At 44.2% G+C, this 24309-nt stretch overlaps 2 protein-coding genes across 2 annotated transcripts; both read right to left on the bottom strand.

Annotated features, from left to right (window-relative positions):
- Positions 1–442: 442 nt before the first annotated feature.
- On the bottom strand, positions 443–3117 carry LOC124703345. The gene is made up of 3 exons (XM_047235568.1): positions 2764–3117; positions 1712–1873; positions 443–960 (listed from the first exon to the last, which is right to left on the bottom strand). Exons 1-3 carry the CDS (start codon positions 3115–3117, stop codon positions 604–606), a joined length of 873 nt encoding a protein of 290 aa, XP_047091524.1. The 3' UTR covers positions 443–603.
- A 2320-nt stretch (positions 3118–5437) lies between these two features.
- LOC124703338 lies at positions 5438–6097 on the bottom strand. Its single transcript, XM_047235555.1, has one exon. It carries the CDS (start codon positions 6095–6097, stop codon positions 5438–5440), a length of 660 nt encoding a protein of 219 aa, XP_047091511.1.
- Positions 6098–24309: the final 18212 nt, after the last annotated feature.

Raw genomic sequence — 24309 nt, 5'->3', positions numbered from 1 at the left:
ATCATGAAAATGGTGGCTAGAGTCACGAAAGAAAGTATAAAGCAATGCAATTATTTCAAGGACAAATACACTATCCAAACCAGTTTATTTGTTTGTTTGCTTGCCCCTCAGTGTGCTGTATTAGAATGCTTTCCTTTTGTTCGGAACTGCTCTTCACAAACATGAAATTGAGATTTCCGTGATTCATCCATCAGGCATTTCTGAATGCAAATAACCAGACAAACATGTCAAAGTCGTGTAAGGTAACTCTGCCCAAGTGGTTGCATGTCTATGCCATTCCTGTATGCAAAGTTATGCAGTACGGAGATCAGTAAAAAGAACTTGGATAAAAAAAAATCCACGGTACCAACAAAAATACAAGCTATAATATCACCCTTTGATTGTTCCAAGAAAAATAGATATGTAGTATGGCTCCTGAAGTGACGCAAATAAATAAGCAATATACACAAATAAAGTAGCCATTTGAGTTTTACTGATTTGCAAATTCATGTTCAATGCCATCGCAAGCTCGCCACAACAGTAAAAGGAATTATTATCTGCTTGGCCATTTACAACGTACGGAACAGACTTCATGAATACATACCACTGAACTAGGAGGCCTAACTACTGGCTGGAGACCGGTGGGCTATCTTCCTTCGGCGCAGCTTCAATAGCCAGAGTTTTTTTCACAACTTGTTTGGGAATATCAAGGTCATCTTGATTGCAGCGCAGCAAGGGATGCGATAAGAGGATGCATATCTGACGAAACAGGACCCGGGCAAGCCCTTGGCCAGTCTCAAGAATGTAGCCCTCATACTGGCTTACATGCTCAAGGGCATCAACCAGCACATCATATACTTTCTGTGGACAGTTATCAGCAGTAGGCTTGTCGTGCATATAGACTATGTCCATGGTGAAATTCTTTTGCTTTACAGGCCACTGATGTTGAGGCCTGGTTGAGGACCGGCAGTAGATGAGTACCTGGAGTGTTCCTCAAGAAAGTTAAAACCGAGTCTCAATCCACATATAACAACAGCACACAGATATAGCATTCCGTGGAAAACGTTTATATGTTTTGTTAACCTTATATTGACAGTTTGCCACTAATATGCCAGGCCTTTCCAGTTTAGAGTTGTACTTGCATTTTATACATATCATGAAGCACAGAAATTTCTGGATGATATCAGAACATTCTCCGCCCAAACCAGGCAGATGGTAGGTTAGGTGGTGCAGAAATACAGTGCAGGTGCGATCAGATGGTGCACAAAGTAATGGACAGAACGATATACAAAATAAGATGATGAGTGTGGGCATACAGCAGATGCCCTCTGTACCTTCAACAAGAGGTACAAGTGAGTATCCTCACTCTGTACACACAGCTGTTTTGGATTGGGCATATCTGTCTGAGCCATTACTACTTATTGGGCAGTTTATAATTGCGTTTTATGCCATGCCAGGATATTATATGACAAGAGCTGATGTGGCTGGCCTGCATGGGATCTACATCCCTAGCATGAAAGCACATTATTTCACAGCATTCGTTGGGGAACATTGCATGCAATCGCTTATTACCGGCTGCCCACATGCTTGAAAATAATGCCATTTGTACCAAGTGGCCTCCGGTTACCAACTTACAGTTACTAGCAAGTCGGAAAGTGTTACCAGCCCTTAGGAAAGAGCCAGTTGACAGTTTGAAGCTACAGGTAGAACTTAGAACTTGCAGCAAGCTTACCACTCTGAGTAGACGCCCTTGCCGTTCTGCCCTTGTCCCTTCCTCATAAGCTATCTTGAAGAGGTAAGTGAGATCAGCCTTTGCATATCTGGTTTCAGTAGCAGCCAGGGACCGGATTGCCTCAATTGCAGAAGCAGAATCACTGCTGAACTCGTTCGTTACCTTAAATCCAGAATAGACCAAGTCAATCCCCAATTCACGATCACATTGTAGAAGCAATATATGAGAAATTAACCCACAAAGCTCAAATCAACCTACAACCCTAAATTCAGAATTAACGAAGTCGATCCCTCAGTTCAGTATCACATTACAGAAACGATATCTGTAATTAAGCCAAAACTCACATGAAACTACAGAATGAAAAAAAACTAGCATGGACTAATCAATAGGTGAAAAATTGGGGGCTAATACTCAACTCTGTTCTATAAGGGGAGATTTGGAGGAAACAATACCAAGTTTTCAAGCCCATCTCTTCATGTATTCGAATTCTAACATTCGAATGGATAACTCAAAACAGCATTCAACGAAAGGGTATGCATTGAGATAAAAAAAATTACATATTCCTTAAAAAAAAAGTTTACATATGAAACATTTCTACTGAAGCCGCTAACCTACAAAACTTAAATCAACCTACAAATCAAGAACTAACAAAGTCGATCCCTCAGTTCAGTACCACATTACAGAAACGAGGTATGGAATTAAGCCACAAACTCACACAAATCTACAGGGAAAAAAAACTAGCATGGACTAATCAATAGGTGAAAATTTAGGGGCTAATACTCAACTGTTATTCAACAGGGGAGATTTGGGGCAACCAATACCAAGTTTTCAAGTCCCACATCTTCATGTATTCGAATTCTGACATTCAAATGGATTACTCCAAGCAGCATTCAACGAATTTTGGGTATGCAGTGAGACACACAAATTTACATACGAAACATTTCTACTGAAACCGCTAACCCTAAAATTGGGGGGCGTTATACCGAAGCAATGTAATCCTCATATATCACACCTATATCCGGGAAATGAAGAGTCCAAGGGGCAAATAATACCAGGGAGACGGTCTCGCCGAGGGAGGCGAAGGCGAAGCGGTGGTCGGGGCACATGGTGAGCTTGCTGTGGACGAAGAGCATCAGCGCCTGCTTGACGGCGTCCATCCGCTTGACCGCCGGCCGCGCCGGCCGGGATCCCGATCCCGGATCCGAAGCACCCGATACCGCACTGGAGCCGGGGGAGCCGGAGGCGGTGGCGGAGGAGGAGGAGGAAGCCGGGGCGGCCTTCATCTCCGAGAGCCCCTCGGCGTCGATGTCGACGCAGAAGAGTATGTCCTCCAGCGGGAGGCGGCTCGGCGGCAGCGAGAAGATCGGCGTGGGCGGCGAGCCGCCGTGGCGAGGTCCGTGGTCCATGGGGGCAGCGCGGCGGCGGCGGCGGTGGCGGAGGTTCTCGGGTGGTCGTCGCCTCGACGGGCCCCGGAGGCGTTGGAAATGTTGGGTTGCTCGGTGAAGAGATGATTCACTATTTGCTCGATTCTCGTGGCGGATCGGAATCAGAAATACTCGATGGACCTCATAATTAAATTTCACTAGTAAAAGAAATTTATTAAACATAGGATGCCTTTCATGAAGTTTTTCTAGTTAAGGTCAATTAGCTTGATGTAAATTGTGATCATTTTGATTTTGGAAGTGGAAGATCCACTCCAAAGAAATTATCTTTAAAGTGATGATCTCATACTATTCTTGGCCTTTTTCTTTTTAGGAAAGCATACTACAAATGGTTTCTTTAGATGTTAGTCCAATTCTCACATTCTTCTCAGGCAAATTGATTAGAGTTTTAATAATTCTAAGAAATGGCCTTTCTAAGATTATAGAAGCCGTAGGATCACCATATTCTGGTTTCACGTAGCCATTGGGCATGTGGCTAAAAAAATGAACCTGCCTCATGCACTTCAGGTGTCACATATGAGTATAATAGGAAAGCCGCCGCACCCCGGCGAGTTCAAGCACGTCCTAGCGCTGATCCACCGCCGCCGTCTCAGCTGGCGCAGGCCGCGTGGTCGTCGGGGTTAGGGTTTAGGTTAGCGGGTTGGGCATCTCAGGCTGCCCGTCGCGGTTCAACAATGCATTAAAGGCCACCATGGCTGGCCATTTTATTGAGCAGCTCATGCGAAACTTCCGCATCTCGCGGTCCCGCCTGCCATGGAAGATGGTTGCTGAAAGGGGTAGATGCGGGCTCTGTTTGGCAGGAGAAAAGAAAAATGTATCGGTACTAAAGTTTACTTGGCGGTGGCATATCAATGTAAATTGTTTCAATTAGAGTGGCAATATTTTAGATGTGTCACACAACCAGGCACTCGTAGATTTCACCTTAATAGTAAAGAATACCAATTTCGTGGCCGCCGAGATAATTGACATTATTTACGAAGAAAATACTACAGAAAATCACATAACCCCCCTTTAATTAGTGGAAAACTATGTAAGGGTTACACAATACCACAAAAGCTATCGCTTCAACAACGGCGTCGGACGCATCATCGCATCTACTACTCGATAATGTGTACTATAACATGACCAACATCCTTATATTGTGCTCACTCTCCATTCGATTTTGTTTTCGTGTTTGCACAGTCTTCTGAGAAATGGTAATTTTCTAATGTGAATTTGTATAAAATAATTTGTAAATTAAGAGTTTGGAAGGGTCAACCCGATGATTCCGGGGACAACTCAGGGAGTTCTTATACTTGAGGTTTAAATGTTTGGCTTATGATCTAGACTTCTTACATACAAGGGGTGTTTTTGATTGATCCAAGACAATGCATTTCACTCTCTACCGTTGTTGCCTCGTAGACTTCACATTTAACGCTCAAGTGGTTGCGAATGCCCAATCTAAGTTCTATCCTTTTTGCCCAGCATTCACTCAACATCCTCCCATTTGTCATATTTAATTAACCGCCCTCTATGTTTTGGAGGGGGGAGGAGTTCTGAAAATGCCCAACATGCTTGAACCATGTGGGAATTCTATATTTTTCTATAAGTAGAATGCAGTTCCAGAAACATATTGATAATATATTACTTATTTTCTTGTTGAATAGCGAGAAACAAATTTTCTAATATTGGCAGAATTATAGAACTATATCTCCAGTGGTGTCCATGTTGCGCCCAGTCATGTGCCACATGGACATGACATGTGTGGAAACCTTACCAAAGTCCGAAAATGTTCTTCAATAGGGTGAATTTCACAAGTATGCACAGTTTGTGGTTTTAAAAAGGGTGATAACTCCAGCACGTATATTGTTGTACACCTTGTGATAATCTAAGATTAAAAGAAAAGTTTCCAATAAAAGTCTCCAACTGAAGATTTGTACATGCTGATAGCACAAAGCTTTGTGTGCCTAATTGAGATCACATCAAACAACAACATCTCATTTGAATATGGTAGTTCATCGATGTCAGAGAATCATCAAGTACTGTGAAATTGGTGTGCTTATTGCTTATTCAGATTAGTATCAACATTTGCAGTCAGAAAAAATATGTGTCACCAACACAAGCCCATTCTCCCCCATTGTCACTCCGTCCGAAAGATGGATGGATCACCAATGCATTCATCTCGAAATTTCAAAAAGAAGATCAAATGCATGCACGCACCACGCGGTCCACGCCACGATGCATTTCACCACACTAGCATAGCTTCTCCCTAGACAAGAATGTATACATACAGCTTCTTCATTCCTCAGGAATTAGAGGAGGACTGGAAGGCGGGAGGTTCGGGGAGGGGCTGGTTGACGGCGAAGGAGTTGGACCGCGACACGGGCCGGGAGTAGGTTGACCGGCGGAACGTGCCGGCGGCCATCTCGTCTGCCGCGTCGGCCGCTGCGTCGGGGTCGGATGCCTCGCCTTCCCTCTCGCCGGGGATCTTGCACTTCTCGCCGAGGATGATGGCCTTCTTCCACAGCGTGTCCTCGGGGGCGTCCTGCTTCTCCCTGCGCTCCCGCTTGCTCAGCCGCATCTTGTCCGGGATGTTGGCGAGGTTCTTGGCAGTGCTGATGCCATGGCTGAGGCTCATGGAGACGGACAGCTTCCGCCGCGACGCCGCCACCGGCAGAGCTGCCGCTTCGATCGGCCCGTGCGTCGCCAGCTCCGGCGGCAGCGTCACCACCTCCTCTTCCCCCTCCGATCCGGCGGCCTTCGTGTCCGCGGCCGCGGCCGCGGCGGCGTCGGGCTCCTGGCTGACGGCCTTGGGCTTGCGGCCGCACGCGGAGCACATGGACGAGGCGATCGCCACGGTGGCTGCGACGCACGCCACTAACAGGGATAGCGAGACGGCGTCGTGGGAGCCCAGGGGGAAGAAGTGCTCGCCGTCCCGCGGCGGAGGCGGCGACCACCTCGGCATTGTGGTCTTCTTCCCCGGCGAGGCGAGGCGAGGAGAAGCTTGGTTGCTCGGGGGTTGTCGACGAGCTCCTCCTCTGCCCGAGAGGAACGAGAGGCTGCGCTCGTCAGACTTGTCTGTTCCCGCGCCTTTCCAAATTGGGAAGTGGGAAACGGCCGGTTTGGTTTCAGGGTGTGTGGCTGAGGGATTGTTATTGGTTTGGCTCTTAAATTGGACAAACTAATTTTAGAGGTACAGGCACATTGGAGGAAAATAGGGTTTGGACCGCTGTAAACTACAGGTCTACAGTAGTATACTGCATTTGTCAAAGTAGCTACGATTTGTTGGGATCCAGGTGATTGTATTTTCGTCAGTCGACTCCACTCAGCAGTGCGGCCGGATGAGCGAGTGGCATTTTAGATGAAGATCCTACTTGCTCTGAAAGAGAAGAAAAACAAAGGCATACAATGCTGAAGCTTAGGATCATCCTTAACAGATGATGTATGATACAGAGCACCTAAAATAGGCGATGTAAAAATTTATTGGAATTTCTAGTTTTTAGTGACTAAGAACTAAGCTAGTGCCCTGCGCATCGCGATTAATGCACTTGAGTTGCAACTAAGATTTTTTCAGTTTTCAGTTGCAAGTGAAATTGTATAGCTAAGAAAAATGCCTCTAAACTGCTAAATTTCCTTCGTGATCCATGCTAACGGATTCGTCACTAGTTCTAGTCTGCGAACTAGTCACACCGAAAGTTTACATCACCAGTAACATATTGGGTTTTCAGGTAATGTATGGCGAATCAAACACTATATAACCATCAGACGTACATTTCGATGAAAAAAATGCAAAAAAGGGAAACATCAAATGCAAATTATGACCGTAGTCAGAAGACCAGACAATACGATAGTACTAGCATGTTTTGATGGGGAATTCTTTGTTGCAGGAAGCGGTGACCAGCCGTACCTCCGATCCATGCCTGCCCGCCTTGGCGGCTGGATCGCTGTCGCCGGACAAGACGTTTCAGACTTTCAGCCGCAGTCCCCGATAGTACTCTGTCGCTGGAGGGGCTACGTGGACTGCTTAAACGGAGGCAACGGCGGCGATGGCGGCTGTGCGGCCTGCTCAAGGAAGCGCTGGAGCGACGGCGGCCACTCCTGCCTGGACTGTTCAATGGGAGGCAGCGGCGCCGGCGGCGGTGGCGGCTGTGCGGCCTGCTCAAGGAAGCGCTGGAGCGACGGCGGCCACTCCTGCCTGGACTGTTCAATGGGAGGCAGCGGCGCCGGCGGCGGTGGCGGCTGTGCGGCCTGCTCAAGGAAGCGCTGGAGCGAGGGCGGCCACTCCTGCCTGGACTGTTCAATGGGAGGCAGCGGCGCCGGCGGCGGTGGCGGCTGTGCGGCCTGCTCAAGGAAGCGCTGGAGCGACGGCGGCCACTCCTGCCTGGACTATTTAATTGGAGGCAGCGGCGCCGGTGACGGTGGCGGCTGTGCGGCCTGCTCAAGTAAAGGCTGGAGCGACGGCGGCCACTCCTGCCTGGACTGTTTAATCGGAGGAAGAGGCGCCGGTGCCGGTGACGTGTACAGCTCAACTGAGCGCTGGGGCGACGGCAGCCGCGGCTGCTTGGACTGCTTGAACAGAGGCAGCGGCGGCGCCGTGTACTTCTCAAGCAAGAGCTGAAGCGACGGCGGCCACGGCTGCTCGGACTGTTTAACCAGCGGCGCCGACTGCGCATGGTACCGCTGCTGCTGCGGCGGCGGTTCCGACGCTGGGTCGGCTTCTGCGTTGGCGCGGTGGCGGTGGTCACGAAGGCGAGCTGCGATCTGCTTCGCGAGGCCGAGATCCACGACGCAGGCAGTGATCCGCGTGTCGACGTCCTGGAGCTTGGTAGCCGTCGATTCGCTGGTGAAGACGGCGACCGCCCGCGCAACGAGGCCGCTCTCCCGGCAGGACTCGACGAGCTCGAGCGCCTCGTCGAGGGTGGCTTTTAGCCTCCCCAGCGGGCGGCGCACCGTTTGGGGTCCGGGGGGGTAAGCGCCACCGCCGCCCGAACCCGCAGCCGAGTCGCAGTCCTCGCGGAGGGTATCGCCGATGGCGTCGGCGCGGTCGGCGAGGTACAGGCACCTTGCCCTGTTTTGGTGAGCCCTCTCCGCCGCCTTGACGATCTTCTTGATCACCGTGAGGAGCGTGGTCACTGCTTCCATGATCGGATCTCGGTGCGCTCGGAAGTGCGAACAAGAGATGGATTTGTTAGCTACAGCCTAGAGACCCTCATGCTTCTCCGGGAGAGGGCTGGGAGGAGAGAATGTACAATTATACTCTTGAGGAGTGGAGAACTCCTGAGTGGATGGAATGGTGAGTAGGCGTTTGAAAACTACGGCTCGCTAACTACCCGAAAAGCTGACGTGTCATCAATAAAGATTTCACTACCATAGGCGGCATAGCATTAAGCTCGGGTATTTTTATTTCCGGATATCCATTTATCCTGTTGGGTGACGAGTATGAGAAAAACTTATACCCGTTCAAGGATATGGGTATGAGTGATGGGTAAGATTGAAGGTGATGGTATGGGCATGAGATGGCTCTGCCATCCCTACTTAGCTTTCTTTTCTTTGCACTTTTTGTTGTTGATGATGACGTCTTAGTGCGCTATTTACTTCATGTTTTATCAACGAACATTCTACATCTATGGGAGTGAGACACGTTATAGCGACTGACATGGTATGCACTCTGGTTGCGTTCAACTTTGTAACAAGCAAATATGAAAATAGTTTACACAAATGTTTGGGTTTAGCCAAACAATAGAACATAGAAGCTGGTTTGGCACACAATATCAATAATTCACCATCATACTCCCTCCGCTCACAATTATTTTGCGTTTTGGGCTTAGTTAAAGTCAAACTTTGTAAACCTTGACTAAATATTTATAAAAATATCAATATTTACAATATAAAATCTATTGCATTAGAATCTCCATAAATTACGTATTTAATATTATAGATATCGATTTTTTTAATATTTGTCAATATTTGTCAAATTTTGCAAAGTTGAACTTTGACTGAAGCTAGAACGCGAACTAATTAAAAACGGAGGGGGTACTAAATACGACCTAAGTAGTAAAAAGAACAAATCCCTTGGCAAAATAGAACATTTCTCCCCGATCCCTAGGTACCGGTGCTTGCTGATGCACATGACAAGCTTTTATTAAAAAACAAATCATCTACTATGCATCTACATAAAAGTTAACTTGCATTATACAATAGACCAAACTTATACGAGCAATTTTTTATGTCTTATATTTTTTTTCAAAAAAGAGGAATGCCCTAGCCTCATTGATGCATCCGACCCTTTTAGTGCATTATTTTAGTTTATTACAAAAAAATAGTACAATTTTTTTTAGTTCATAAAGAGTCTCTATATGAACCAGTCAACCAGCCATCTAAAGATAGAAACATGAAGCACCTATGCAACATTATGTTAATCTATTGGCATGCCGCCATCCACACTGGTCTAATAATTCCTATGCAAACATGATCTTCGACCAACACTCTATATCTGTGAGAGTGAAACACGGGGGATGGCACCTGACATGGTATGCACTATTGTTGCGTTCAACTTTGTAACAAACAAATATGAAAATAACATGTCATTTACACAAATGTTTGGGTTTAGCTAAACAATAGAACCTACAAGTTGGTTTGAGAAACAAGATCAATAATTCCCCATCATACTCCATCCGTTCATAATTACTTTACATTTCAGGTTTAGCCAAAATCAAACTTTGTAAACTTTAACTAACTATTTATGAAAATATCAATATTTATAATACAGTATAAAATATGCTGCATTATATTTTTTTGTGTGCAAACTCATGATACAATACAACATGGCTAAACAAAGCTTCCGGCATGATAACCACGGCTAGACAAAGCTTCATGGAAGCTGCTACACTCGTAAAGCGGCTTGGTCCTCTACAAGCAGTCTGCATAATCATCACATGCACATCTCCGTCAAAAATGGAAGAAGAAAACATCGCATCCAGCTTAGCACCATAATCAGCGAAAGACCAGAAAACAGAACGTTTTGTTGGGGAATTATTAGTTGCTGGAAACCGTGTTCAGCCGTACCTCCGATCCATGCCAGAGCTTGCCTCGGTGCCGGCGAGATCGATCACCGTTCGCCGCCACTATGTATCACCTTGACCTTGTATCGGCAGGTAGGTTGATCACATCGCGAAGTAGCCATAGCCCTTGAGCAAGGACTGCACATCCTGCTGCGACGACGCGGACTGCGCAAGGTAGCCCTGCAGCATGGCCTGCGCGTCCTTCCCCCGCTGCGCCGACTGCGCATGGTACTCCTGCAGGGAGGCCTGCGCCGCCTTACCCAGCTGCTCACGCTGCGCATGGTACTCCTGCAGGAAGGCCTGCGCGTCCTTGCCGCGCTGCGCGGACTGCGCATGGTACTCCTGCAGGAAGGCCTGTGCGTCCTTACCCCGCTGCGCCGACTGCGCATGGTAGTCCTGCAGGAAGGCCTGCGCGTCCTTACCCTGCTGCGTCGACTGCGCTAGGTAGGCCTGCAGCACATCGTTGCCTTGCTGCGCCGGCGGTGGCGCGGCATGCGGTAGGTAGGCCTGCAGCAAGGACTGCTGCGCCTGCTGCAAGTACTGGTCATAGAAGCTCACCGGCGGTGGCGCAGACTGCGCTTGGTAGCCCTGTGGCAAGGACGGCCCATCCTTACCCTGCTGCTGCTGCGGCGGCGGCGGCGGCGGCGGTGGAGGTTCGTGCACTGGTGCGGCCTCTGCGTTGGCGCGGTGGTCACGACGGCCAGCTGCGATCTGCTCCGCGAGGCCGAGATCCACGACGCAGGCGGTGATCCTTGTCTCGACGTCCTGGAACCTCGCGGCCGTCCTGCCGCTGGTGATCAGCTTGGGGATCCCCAAGCCAGAGCGGCGCTGGGACTCGACGAGCTCAAGCGCGTCGTCCAGGGCTGCCTTTAGCCTATCCAGCGCGGCCCTGCTAACGCCGCCGGCAATCCTGCTGGTGGTGGAGCCGCGGTCCTCCCGGAGGATGTCGCCGACGGTGCGCGCGCGGTCGGCGAGGTCTAGGCACCTTTTCCTGTTCTGACGGGCCGTCTCCGCCGCCTTCACGATCTCCTGCACCACCTTCACGATCGTGCCCACTGCCTCCATGACCCAGCTCCAAGCACGAATGCAAGACGAACTTATGGGTTTGAGTCTTTGAGATCGACCGTGGATCCCGGTAGGAGAGGGTGTATAGTTAATTGGAACAAGTATATCTAATCATGTTCTTGTTCTTGAACGAAATGCGCCGAGTAGTTGAACGCATTTGCTCGCTGGCGGGTGATCGTGGTGGCCAATAAGTAAACACTTGACTTCGGCTGGTTTATGATAAAATGATCAACTTGCGTTAGTAGAAAAAAACGTTGTTAATGACCAACTTGCGTTATTTCGTCAACTGTTTCGATGACGAGCACATGCAAGGTACCATCCTACTGAATCAACCAACTTCACGATAATACAATCTCCAGCTTTAGCAATATAACAAGGGTAGTGCTACGCCTCGGCCGACCGATCCTGCTCCCGGATCGGTCGTACAACCGCGGCTCGTTTCACGCATCGTATGGTCGAGGATTACCCCCAGGACATGTCGCTTTCATTGCAGCTGTAGTTGCGTCAGCCTGGTACAGAGTTGTATGTTGTCCCTGATCGTGCGTGCGGAGAGGTTCGATGCTTTGCATGCAGGCATGTGAAACCTAGTAAAAAAAGGTTGGCTGCTAGGTGTAGGCCTGTAGCCTACCTTGCACGAGTGCCCAAGCTTTGCCGGTGCATGGCGCTGCTCACATGGTGGGTTCCACCTATTCTACTTGCTAAATCTCTAATCCAGCTAGCTCCACACCTAATTAAGTATAGAAAATATTGCAATAGTGATAGAGTATCATAAGCTTTTTTTTGTGGATCAATAAAATTGTGGAAAATGTTTGCAACATTTTGGGCACACTTTTCTAGCAACAATTATTTTGCTGTAGGTTTATTTATAACAAAAATTACCATCTATTTTACATAAATCGTAAATGGTTACAACAAAAAAACGAACTTGTAGCTAACCACCTTCAAAACTTTACAACATCTCGGCGTGTGTCTTCATAACAAAAATTAAATGGAATTGTTACAAAATTATTGAGCGTAAGCAAGCAGTAATTTCGAGAGAGAAAGAAACTTGTAGCTAACGCACAAAAACCCTTAACATCTCGCGTGTGTCTTCACAACAAAACGCACATGGGTTTCTTACAAAAATAATGAGCGTAAGCAACATCTTTAATTTCGAGTGAAAAACAAACATGTAGCAAACGCATAGAAAACCCTTACAACATCTCGTGCATGTCTTCACAACAATAATTACATGGGTTTCTTACAAAAAATAATGAGCGTAAGCAACATTGGTAATTTCGAGAGAATTTTTTTTTTGTAGCAAACGCACATAAAACCCTTACGACATCTCGCGTCTGTCTTCACAACAAAACTCACATGAGTTTGTTACAAAAAAATAATGAGCGTAAGCAACATCAGTAATTTTGAGAGAAAAAATAAACCTATGCAAAAAACCTTACCAAATCTAGACCATGCTTTCACAACAAAACTCATAGGTGTTTGTTACAAAAATAATGACCATAAGCAACAAATAATTAACAGAAAGACTTGGTTGTACTATAGTCCATAGCACACTGATTTAGTATCGTCGGCGATGAATTCGGCTTGAGGGTTCCCCGTCGGCGCTGAAGAAGGTTTGTTTAGATGCAAACCGATGTCACCAGATCGAGCTCACTCGTGATAAATTCGACTTGTCTTAGCCTTATCAGAATTAGATCGCAATATTTTTTCATCATACACCTAGAGCTAAAGGAGCATCTCATTCATGTGTTCGAAGCTGAACACGGACCAGACATGATGTGTCAAGAAAAAATATAACAGTAATAAACCATTGACATATTTTTAGCGTCGCACTAGAAAATAACACGGTTAGTAGCTGGCCAAGTGTCATAAAATTCATTCTTTAGCAAATTAATGGTAGCCTATGAGGTCACATCATTTTTTAACCCATATGCTAGTAGTACTAGTACTACACACTTATTGAGTGCAGTTACAATGCAGGCATTCCAACCTTTATGACATAGAGTGTCGAGCCCATACCTACTCGACTTCCCAGATCGCATCCGCTACGAAATTAAATGTGCATGTGCGTCCACGACACAAAGACAAGCTTTTTAGATCTAATCTATTGGCTTGGCACTCGTCTACGGGTGATCTACCAGTTATATACCATACCTATGGTATGATGAAAAATCCCAACGGACGTGTTGGGTACCCTTTACATAAGCAAGAACTTGACTCAATAAAGACCTTTGTGGCAAGAGACGAGTTACGAATAGCATATACCAAACTTAGGTTCAGGGAATCGAGTTTGAGTAGGTTGCGTTGTTTATGCCCAAGAGCAATTAACTGATTCTGATTCATCGGATGAACCAGGCGCGTTAATCGACATCCCTATGACCTCAAAACACATTATGTACGAACCTAGTGAACTTCTAGGTCAATAATATCGCTCCATATCATTGTCGACTCTAAACCAGAGGTAAAGTCGAAATTGAGTCTCTATGCGAGTCTTTGACTCCCCTAGACACTCGGGGGCTACTGATGTGGTCACACCTAAATGGGCCCCTCATATTGGTATTCCTGGTGATGCTTTAGCAGGGGCCCATGAGGATACAATCGTCAAGATGAAGATGGGACATTCGAGATATCTAAAAGCCCGTAGACTCAATGTATGTCATAAGGTTTCAGCTTAGAAAGAGAAGTTCTAATCATTGTAAGCTACCTAGACTCGATAACCTTGGACTCGGTAACCTGAGACCTGGCTTCGTCAATAAAAGACAGGAGGGGCCGCCAGGCGAGGAGAGACAAGAGAGACATACATCAACCCCTAGCTACGCTAGATCAACACCACTTTCGCCACCTTGGCGACTCCATGTAATCATCATCATAATACAGGCAAACAAGCAGCACGTAGGGTTTCTCCACCACAGGCATGAAGCTGGGTAAAACCCCGTTTGTCCCCTGTGTGTCATGCTGGTACGTCGTCGAAACCACCATTCCGCTTCTTCCCCAAAACCCAAGTCCATTGGCGTGGCTACCCCACGTCATTGGGTATCTTGCTCGGTCCCCAGCAGCGACGGAACTAGCCCAAAAAAGTTGGGCGGCCAATACACCAAACATGGATAAAATGGGCTATTATTGGGCTAAATTTTAGAGATATATAGGCTAAAATATCCTGTGATGGGTGGGTCATGGCCCGGTTTTGCCCTAACATAGGTCCTGCCACTGGTCCCTAGACCATCGTCCATTTGGTTGTCATGATTGATGTAGGCATCGGCCTTCTCAACATAGTAGTCTTACGCATAGTTGGACATCACAAAGTCGTTGTCAATTGAAAATGGACGAAGGAAATGGAGGTTGCAAGCATACTCAGTTTGTTGGCGTCGGCCCTCGCATTCCCTCGAATACCCTGCGGGGCACATGCATGTTCTACAGCGTGATCACCTGTGGCCCATGCCTGCTCAAGGCAAGCCACAACAAGGCTGCCCTGCAAGAATAGGACCTCCGACAACCAGGGACGGAGGCAGGGGCGAGCAGGGGTTATGCTTCGCCACCCTATGAATTTTCTGTACGTAGTACTAGTAATACGAAAACTCTAAAAAAAGGCCGACCTCTGGGAAGGGAAGGGACTTGCTCCGCGAGCGACACGTGGGTGAACGTGGGGCGCGGAATTTGCCGGTGGACTGCCTCCGCGCGCGACACGTGTTGCTTTCTGGTGAGTTTGCGAACCGTCCACTTCTCGTAACGGGTCCGCTTCGCAGTTAACGGGTTTACGGGTACCCGATTCGCGTTTGCCTTTATCTCCGTTTTTCCCTTAGTCTTCTTCTTTCGTCGCCTATCTTCGTGGCTCGCTGTTTCGGCTGGTCGTCTCGTCGGCGGCGCTGCTATTTTCCCTTCTCCTCCGTTGCTGTCGGGAACCTCTCGCAACTCATCGTCGGCGGACGTTTTTCCTGCTCCAGTGGTAAGCGCCGTCGTGTTTTTCTGCCTGCTTAGGGTTTCTAAGATCTTGGTTTTTCCCTTTGATTCGATTAGATCGAATCAGTTTTTCCCTTTGTATTTCCGGGCTGTGAGTTTTCTGGGGAATTAATGGGAGGGAGGTAGCACTTTCAATTGGAAAACTGCGGAAGGCGGATGCAGATGCGTTTTCTCTGAGTAAAGTCGTACTTTTTTCGTCGATTTCTTTCGCCGCCTCTTGGTTAGACACCTTCTGAGGAACATTGCTGTTGATTATGCGGCGCCGGAGTAGCCGCTCCGTTACACATCTCGTGATGACATGCATCTTATTATTTACGGTTTGTTTGTCTTTTTTCTTGACGATTTACCCGTCTTGGAGGAGCCGCTGAGTTTCCCGTCTCGTGTTGACATGCAAATGCGATGATGCTGCTTGTTCTTGTGGTTTCTATCTGTGTATTTTGTTTTAGGGTTTATATGTATCACACATCGTACCTGAACTAGTTTTAGGGTTGTGCAGTGCTTGTTCATAAGATGGTTTTGTACTTCTGTGTGTTATTATCTAGTACTTGTGTGTCCAGCCTTTTCTGCCGGGTACTTGCTTTCCTTTGTCTCTGGTACTTGTTATTGTTTGTCCTTGGTACTCGTGTGATAATTTGTTCTGTACCTGTGTAGCTCAGTCTATCGTACTTGTGCACCTAAAATTCTTGTACTTGTGCACCTATATCTTTTGTACTTGTGCTCCTATATCTCTTGTACTTGTGCTCCTAGATCTCTTATACTTGTACTTGTGCACCTACTTGTATTGTAATTGTGTATTGGTAAATTCATATTGGTCTGTTTTCTATAGTTTTCGTTGTGCTAGTGTTTATCTAGTTGTCTAGTTTCATTTGGTCTATTTGTTGTAGAGTTAGCGGTACCAAAGGTGCTAGTGTTTCCCTTTTTCTAGAGTTTTCGGTTTGTAAATTATGTTGGTTTCTCTTGGTTTGTTTGGTTGTCGATGTATCTGTGCCAGAGGCGCGAATCGTTTTAGAAGTTTAGTGAAGATATGCAATTGCGACGACGTAGGTGGTCTGTGTGGTTTCTCTTGGACTCTTTTTTCGTCGTCCTGTTTTCTCTAGTTTCGAAAGTTATAAGATGCACACATCGTACCTGAACTATTTTTACAGTTCTCTAGTGCTTGTTAAGAAGGTGGTTTGGTACTTCTTCGTGCTATAGTTTTGTACCTGTGTGTGTGTCCAGCCGTTTCTGGCGGGTACTTGTTCGATTTTGTCTTTGGTACTCGCGTGACAATTTGTTCTTTAGTTGTTCTCCTATTTCTCTGGTACTTGTGCACCTAATGGTGTTTTAGTTGCATACCCATATAATTGTGTAATTTGTGTTAACAGGTTGGAAAAGATGTCGAGCCAGTGTTTTCACTCTCGTGCGGATATTCCCGACCATCTTCGTGAAGCAGTTGATCGTCACATTTCAGATATGTTTCCTGGTGAAATGCATAATGATGTGAGCTTTTTGTTATGTTTTTTGATTTTTAATTATTGTGTTATTGTAAACTGCATTCTTAATTGTGTTTTTTTTTGTTTACGATTACGTTGTAAGCTTAAAGAAATGTGGAAGACTTTCTTCACTTCCTCAATGATAAGAATGGGACATGGTCTTGTTGACCGGATGCGTGATATGGTTTCTCTTTTGTCAATTGAGTTGAAAAAGCAGCCATGTACTTGCAAGGGAAAGGAGCCCGAAACTGAAAATGTTGTTGGAGGTAGTTCTATGGCCCGAAGTATGATGCCTATCCGGACACCGATTCCGATGATTGTCTTGAGCGTTTGGAGCTAACCGAGGAAGAGGATATTCCTCGTATCTCGCTTTGCATAGAATTTTGTTTGCTTGATGTACTTCGGGCTCCTAGGAATTACATTGAAGGGTAACCATTGGAATTCAATTTTCCATTTATTTTTCATCTATTTTTTTATAGACTCGATGGTTATTCTTGTTGTTTTTAACAATTGCGAGTAGTGAGAAAATACTTGAAGTTGGTGGAAAGTCCGTCACCTGGCATAGTTTCTACCTTGCAATGAAGGGTGGTGGGTTTATGGATCCTTCTGTTATGGATGTTTTTCTTAAGTGCGTTGATGATGGTCTTGATTTCTTATATATTCCAAGTTCTTTGGCGATACGTCATGTGTATATGTTTTAGATTTTTTTAACTAGATATTTTAGCATTTAGTTTTTTAATCATTTTCTTGTTGCTTTTTTCAGCATATCCTTGATGTGGATGAGGCGGACCCTATTCATCTGGCTGCAAGTTTTGCTGAACATGATCTGAAGTACTATAATTTAATAGGGAAGAGGTATGTTTTGTATTGTTTTGTTTGACGCTTATGTTTTTTCTATTACAAGTATCTTGGATGCTTTCTTATTTCTCGTGGGATTGTTTATTTTCAAACAGGTCTACATTACTTGTTGCGATTACACCCATTGGTGGGTTATCTTTGTCGACATCCATTTCAGGAAATTTAGAGTGTCTAGCTCACTGGAGTTGACTGAAGCTCAGATGGCTTCTACTGAAAGAATTGTATGGTTTTTGTTGTAATCTAACTAATTAAATAATTATTTACACATGACAAGCAATAACTTTTATTTTTTATTGTTTTCGAGTGCAAATCATTCAAGAAACTTTACGATCATCTTCATGGTGTTGAGGGATTAAACATCTCATCGTTCAAGATAAAAGTTTGCGGCACCCCTTCTTGTTCAGAGTAATCGTCTTTTCATAATGTGAATTATGATTTTATTTTATTTACTGTGTTTGGATTTAGTTGTTTCTTTCTTTTTTGACCATTAGGAGAAGCGCGAGGCGTGACTGTGGTATCTATGCAATGAGGTTTATTTGGATGTTCAAGGCTAATTTTTACGCACATGTATTCAAGGTAGGTAATGTGTTGTGTACATAGTTTTATACTTTTATTCAATAGAATGTAAGGCGGTTTTTTTAGTACCTGTTCACTGTATAATACTACATGTCAATGGTTCTGTTTAGTACTTGTACATCTTGTGTACTTTTCCGTTCGGAGCATGTGCGTTCTGAATTTTTGTGTATTCTTGTTGAAGATAATTAACCATTGTGTTGTTTCGTGTTTTTCAGACTGACATTGAAAGTTTTCGACAGTACTTCGCTGGAATGATGCTCACTTATGATTCTCCTGATTATTTGGCAAGTTTCGTACGCGAACAGATTGAAGAATTCAGAGGTAAGAATTGTTTTACAATGGTTTCCCTTTTTTCTTCAGTGAAGTCAATGAAGTGAACTTGATTGTACAACATAAGGAAATCAAGTACATAAGAACATTACATATTCATTCCATTGTCTATATCATATATTCTAAAATATTCCTATGGCCTCCTCCTTGTGTGATTTCTATTTTTATTGTTCTCCTTTGATATCCTTTGCTCATCTTCGACCTCTGCAAAATAAATATATTTCAAATTTATGTTTAGCTTTTTGGAAAAAAGCATAATATTTACATCAGTAGGTTTTTATCACTGACAAAAGTAATTTCATGGGCACACTTACTGTTTTAATATGTCTTGTGTTCCAAATACTAGATATTCCATGTTACACCTTATTCTTCCGTTGTGGTAGTACATACCGTGCGTGTTTCCTGGAATTCTTGTTCTTTATATTGTGTTATTATCATCATTTGTGTGTCTATCTGTTGATTGATCCTGTGCTGTATTGCTTGTATACCTTTGCTGTGATGCTGTCTTCGTCTGTGCTGCCGTCGCTTGTGCCGCCGCTCGTGTTGCTCGTGTTGCTATTTCTCGCTTTCAGTGTTTCACATCCTGTTTTGTTGTGTCCTCGATACTTTGCAGTGGCCGCATGTTATTTGTCTAGTTTTCTGGTTTTTTCCGAACCCGGCATCATTCTCGTCTCCTCTTTTTGTTCCTCTTCCGTCGGACATTGGTGGGTCACGTAATGTTTCGTTGCTACCGTTTCTTCATCGTGTAGTTTTTTGGCTCCTTCATCTTCTCTCGATTGCTGCCGAGCACTTTTATTTCTATATCACGCATACACTGAATCATGACATTATATGCTTTGTCAATTGGGCACGCTTTGTTGCAAAGTTCTGCCATATGGCTCATCACACCGGCAAACTTTAGTGTTTCATCTCCGCAAGAAGCATCTGCGGCATTTCCTAATGTTGCCAGTTTCGTGTCTATGTCTTTTCTCCATCTTTGAATCACAAAACTCTCTGGCAAATCACTGATCTCCATGTGAACCATTGCTTTTATCACATGGCAGCAATGTATACCATCCCTCTGCATCTTCTTGCAGGAACACATGAAGTTTCTTTTTTCATCGTCAAATGTGACGTCGAAACACTCCCTTTTGAATTCCATGTGGTCGTAGAATTTCACTATTCTTTTCAGCCGGAGGTGGCGACCAGGTTCAAGAGATCCTTCTACCTTGAATGTTGTGTTGTTTGTTATCTCGATCTAGAACTTATCGAATATGTCATTTGTGAATTGTTCAAGAGCTTGCTTCTCAAACGGGTGTCTTGTTACTGCTTTTGCTGTTTTCAGTGATGATACGAGCTTCTTCTTGTCCAGGCAGTATAAGCACTTGTTTTGTATAACCTCGTATTGTTCTAGGAACATTGTTATTGTGTCCGTGTGCTCGGCTATAGAATTTCCACATGTTATTTGTGCTCTCGCTCCTTCCCGTGCTTGATGAGAATGGGAAAAAATTATCCATGAAGTACGCCGGTACCCACTCGTGTCTTATTCCGTATAACTTGCTTAGGTGTTTTTCTCCGCCGACATTGTAATCCTTTATCACTTTATTCCATCCCATTTCGAACTCAGCTGGTGTGAATGCGTTCTTTGCAACGTACATTAGCATTTCCGACATTCCTGGATTTTTTGCAAAGAAGGTGCTCTCTTTCTGACTCATCTTGGTCACGATGTGGAAGTAGCAGTTCCTGTGGGTTGTAGTCTTTAGAACTGTCTTTATTGCTTTCTTCATTGCTTTGTCCTGGTCTCGTTATTATTGTCTTTGGTTCTTTTCCACCCATGGCCCGAACAAATGTTTCCAGCACCCATATGAATGTATCTGTTTTTTGATCCTTGAGCAGAGCAACGGCAAACAGTACTGTGGAGCCGTGATTGTTCACCCCAACTATAGGAACAAATGGTAAGCCGTACTTGTTTGTGCTGAAAGTTGTGTCGAAAGATATGTAGTCACCGAACAGCTTGTAGTTCATTACGCACATTGCGTCCATCCAAAACAGGCTGCGAACTCTTTTTTCACTGTCTATCTCCATGGCATAATAGAAGCCAGGTACTGTTTTCTGGAGTGTCTTGAAGCGTTCCAGGCACTTCTGAATGTCATGGTCCTTTTCAATTTGTTGTTGTTGACTCTTTATGTTGCTTAGATCAACAGCATCGAAGGGTATTCCGCGGAATTTCCCTCTGATTGACCGGAAGATTAACATCATCTTCCTTGGTGGCAGACGTCCCATCTGTAGTAGATGAATTAATCTCCTGTCGAGATCAGTCATCCTTTTGTGACAGTGTGCAAACCTAATGAGATAGTCTGTTGGCTCCAGCGGATGGTTGTGTTCTAAGTGGACCTTCTTGATGTACCAGTATGCATCAAATTCTCTTACAATTATGTGTGCTTTACAGCCAGTCTTCAGTAGTATATTTGTTCTCCTCTGAGACGATGTTTTGGCATCTGTGTTTGTGCATCCTTCCTTGTTACATGTGAATGTTTGCATGTAAATTTCTCCGTTTTTTCCTGATCTCTTGCTGCTGAACTTCTTCACTGCAAATCCTTCCTTTCTTGCATACAGAGCGTATCTATAGAATGCATCGTCTCTTGTTTTGAAACGGGCACCTTCCTTTGGTATAGCTGCACTGATAATCTCTTCAACTCGTCGGGTAGTCATCTCGTGTTGAACATCTTGTCCATTTCCTCTTCCATCTTTGTTGGAGGATCTGGATTTATTTTTGGATCATCATCCTTCAGTTCTTCTTTTGTTTCCTGTGTAGTAGCTTGTTCCTCTGATGACGAGTTTGATTGTCCTGTGCTGTGTTTCTGCGATGATGGATAAGCTTCCTTTTTATTTGTTTCCTTTGAGGCACTTGTTTCTTCATCGGTACTTCCCATTCCTCTGGTTTCCTGAATTCATAACATAATATTGTGCATCAGTTTTTTAAAATGGTGTTCCAGATGTATAGATATTTTAATGTTCATTCCCACATATAATACAGCGTGGACTGTTTTTAAAATCAAGAGTACGTACCTGGTGATCGATGATATTATTTCCCGATGTTTCTGTACATGTGTATGCTTCGTATGTTTCCTGTAAATTGAAGGTATACAGTTAATTTTTTTAATGCATTATTTTAAATGAAATTGATACTTATAGTACATACATGTAGTTAGTACCTTTGTATTGCTTGTTGTGCTATCACAGGAGTTGGTGTTGGCTGTAGCAAACTTCATTTCCTGCAAATAAGTAAATCAAGTAAACTTTATGTTAGATTCCCGGTTTACTGATGTTTCTCCGTAATACATAATCATTATTTATCTTTTATATATTCTTGAATTGTACCTTGATAATTTTTCCTGGTATTGGTATTGGTTGCATGTGTGTTTTCCTGTCATTCTGTTTGTCTGGTATACCATATTTGCTGCTTGAACCTGTATGTTGTTTCATTCCTGCCTGGTTGCCGTAAACCTCCTGTAAATTGGATATAAAATTAATTTTGTCAGGCTATTTTTTAATCTCAGTTAATTTTCCTGTAAATTGGATACATGCCTTTTTGATGTCTTCTTTGTTTTGTTGAGATTGTTGTCGGGAGGTCTCATGCTTGTCTACTAGCTTGATCTGTGTGTGGTTGTTGTCTTCGTTGTCGTCAGACATATCATCATCCTCGATTTCTTTGAATAAACCCTGATGAATGGATAAATAATTATCAGGACTTATCCTAAAAATGTTTTGATTTTGTACTTTGCTTCTATGACCTTTGTTACTTACCTCATAACTTGATGAGCTTCTTTGCATGTATTTTTCCGCTGGTGCAGCTGAGCTGTTCTGGCTGCTTGTTGCTGACACATAATTATGCTTTCCTGATTCTTCATGTTGTTTTTGTCTCATATTGTTGCCATCAGCATCCTGTAAGAAGATTGACAGTCAATAATATTACTATATCAGAAAATAATTAATTATAAGTATAATTTGTTAAATTGATTCAGTAAAATCTAGTAATGAATTTTCAGTACCGTATCTAGTAATTAATTTTACCAACCTTCATTGTCAACTTTGGCGATTTTTTTGATTTGATGTTGCTTGCAACTAGGGAAGGCTGCTCTCTTGAAGAAGCGTAGGAGGGCGTAAACTGATTGAGATTCTCAGAGGTTAGCAATTTTTTTTTCCTTCATTGCTCTATCCAATTCCATTGTTGAGCTGTTGCTGGAAGCTTCTTCCTTCTTTACTTCTATTAGGGATCGTTTAAGGTGAGCACACTGCACTATGTACTTTGACTCAGCTTGTTTAAGTTTATTTTGTTGCATTCTCTCCTTTTTATTTCTCCATGTGTGTATTCTTGCCTGAAAAAAAAATGAATATAAATTTTTGTGTACATGCATGTCAGAATAGGAAAAACAGTTTATCTTTTGTACATTTTAAATGCAGATATATGATCACATTACAAAATAAATCACAATAAAGTCATATTATAGGCACGAGTACTAGTAGTTGTGTACCCGTTGACATGAAGAAGCTGTTATTGCCTGTAATTGTTTCTAGTACTTCTTACTACTATGGGTTAGTACTTCCTGAACAACATAGGCACACTAATACTGTTGGTTTTATTTGACAGCATGGAAATTGTTTTTCCACGCAATTGTTACTAGTACTTCTTAATATGAATAGTTAGTAGTTTAGTTCCTGGTCATTATAGGTTCAAGACTGGTAGTTCTGTACATGCTACACTCGTTAGTCTGTTTTCTCTATGCGGTGTTACTAGTACTTGTTAGTATCGTGATTTAGTACTTCCCGATACCACAGAGTTTAGCACTACAGCATAACAGGGAGGTGCTTGTAAGTAGAGTAGATTTTGATAAGTTTTACCATTTTGACAACTTTTGCCATTTGTTCTGCAGTTAGTGGTATCTTGACTCCAGGTGGCAGCTTGTTCAACCACATTATTTGTTGTTCTTCATCCTTGTTTTGTGGTGCCCATGCTTCATCCATCTTCTCTGATGACTCTTTTTTTTCCCTCTCCAGCCCTGCAGGAGTATGAAGTGTTGAAGTTCAGGACTATGAAGAGCAAGCGTGGAAGGTTGGGAAGTTTCATTGCTACTTTTGACAAGTATTCAGAAGCAAATGTCCAAGTTTGAATTTACGACTAGTTTTGATGAGTATCCAGTGTTTGAACTTATTTAGTGCGTGCTTGAGTCGTCAGTCTGTGTCTGTTTAGATTCCAGAACCAATGAGGAATAAACCTGGTGAATTTACCTATGTGGTTGTTCCGATCAGATGTATTGTGCACGTTGCCTAATCCTGCAGATCTGGGAGTTCAGCCTCTCTCATCCCTTGTTCGTTCCCTTGTGTTGATATTTTCTGTCCTGCACGTCCGAATTTTGGATCGTTGGAAAAAAAATATTGATGAAAAATTGCGATTCACATAAGTACATGTTAGTTGTGGATGGGGTTCCAGTTGTCGAGGGAGAAAAATCGGGATACGGAATACTACGTTTCAAATCTACGAATGTGGAATTTAGATGTTTACCTTGACTTCGTGATCGTTCGTCTTCCTTCGTCTTCGTTGGTGGCTTCGTCGTCCCCCTCGTCTGGATCTTGATTTGAATTTTGAATCTGTTGGAGAGAGAGGAGGAGATGGAAAGCGTGATCCTGTTGTCCACCAAAAGTGGAGGTTTAGTTAAGACATCTACCTTCGTGATATCTCTTCTCCTGCATGTGTGGGCCAGCGTATTTCATTAAATGGGAGTTGGTGTTTCAGTATGACATGTGGGTCCTCGTTTTTCTGATCATTCCTTTTCTGCGTGGATGACATGTGGGACTGTGGATTGGAGGATTGATTCTAC

This window comes from Lolium rigidum, chromosome 1 (genome assembly GCF_022539505.1).
Source record: "Lolium rigidum isolate FL_2022 chromosome 1, APGP_CSIRO_Lrig_0.1, whole genome shotgun sequence".
Classification (NCBI taxonomy): domain Eukaryota; kingdom Viridiplantae; phylum Streptophyta; class Magnoliopsida; order Poales; family Poaceae; genus Lolium; species Lolium rigidum.
Note: the sequence above shows the minus strand (reverse complement) of the source record. Positions and strands in the feature narration are given on the sequence as shown.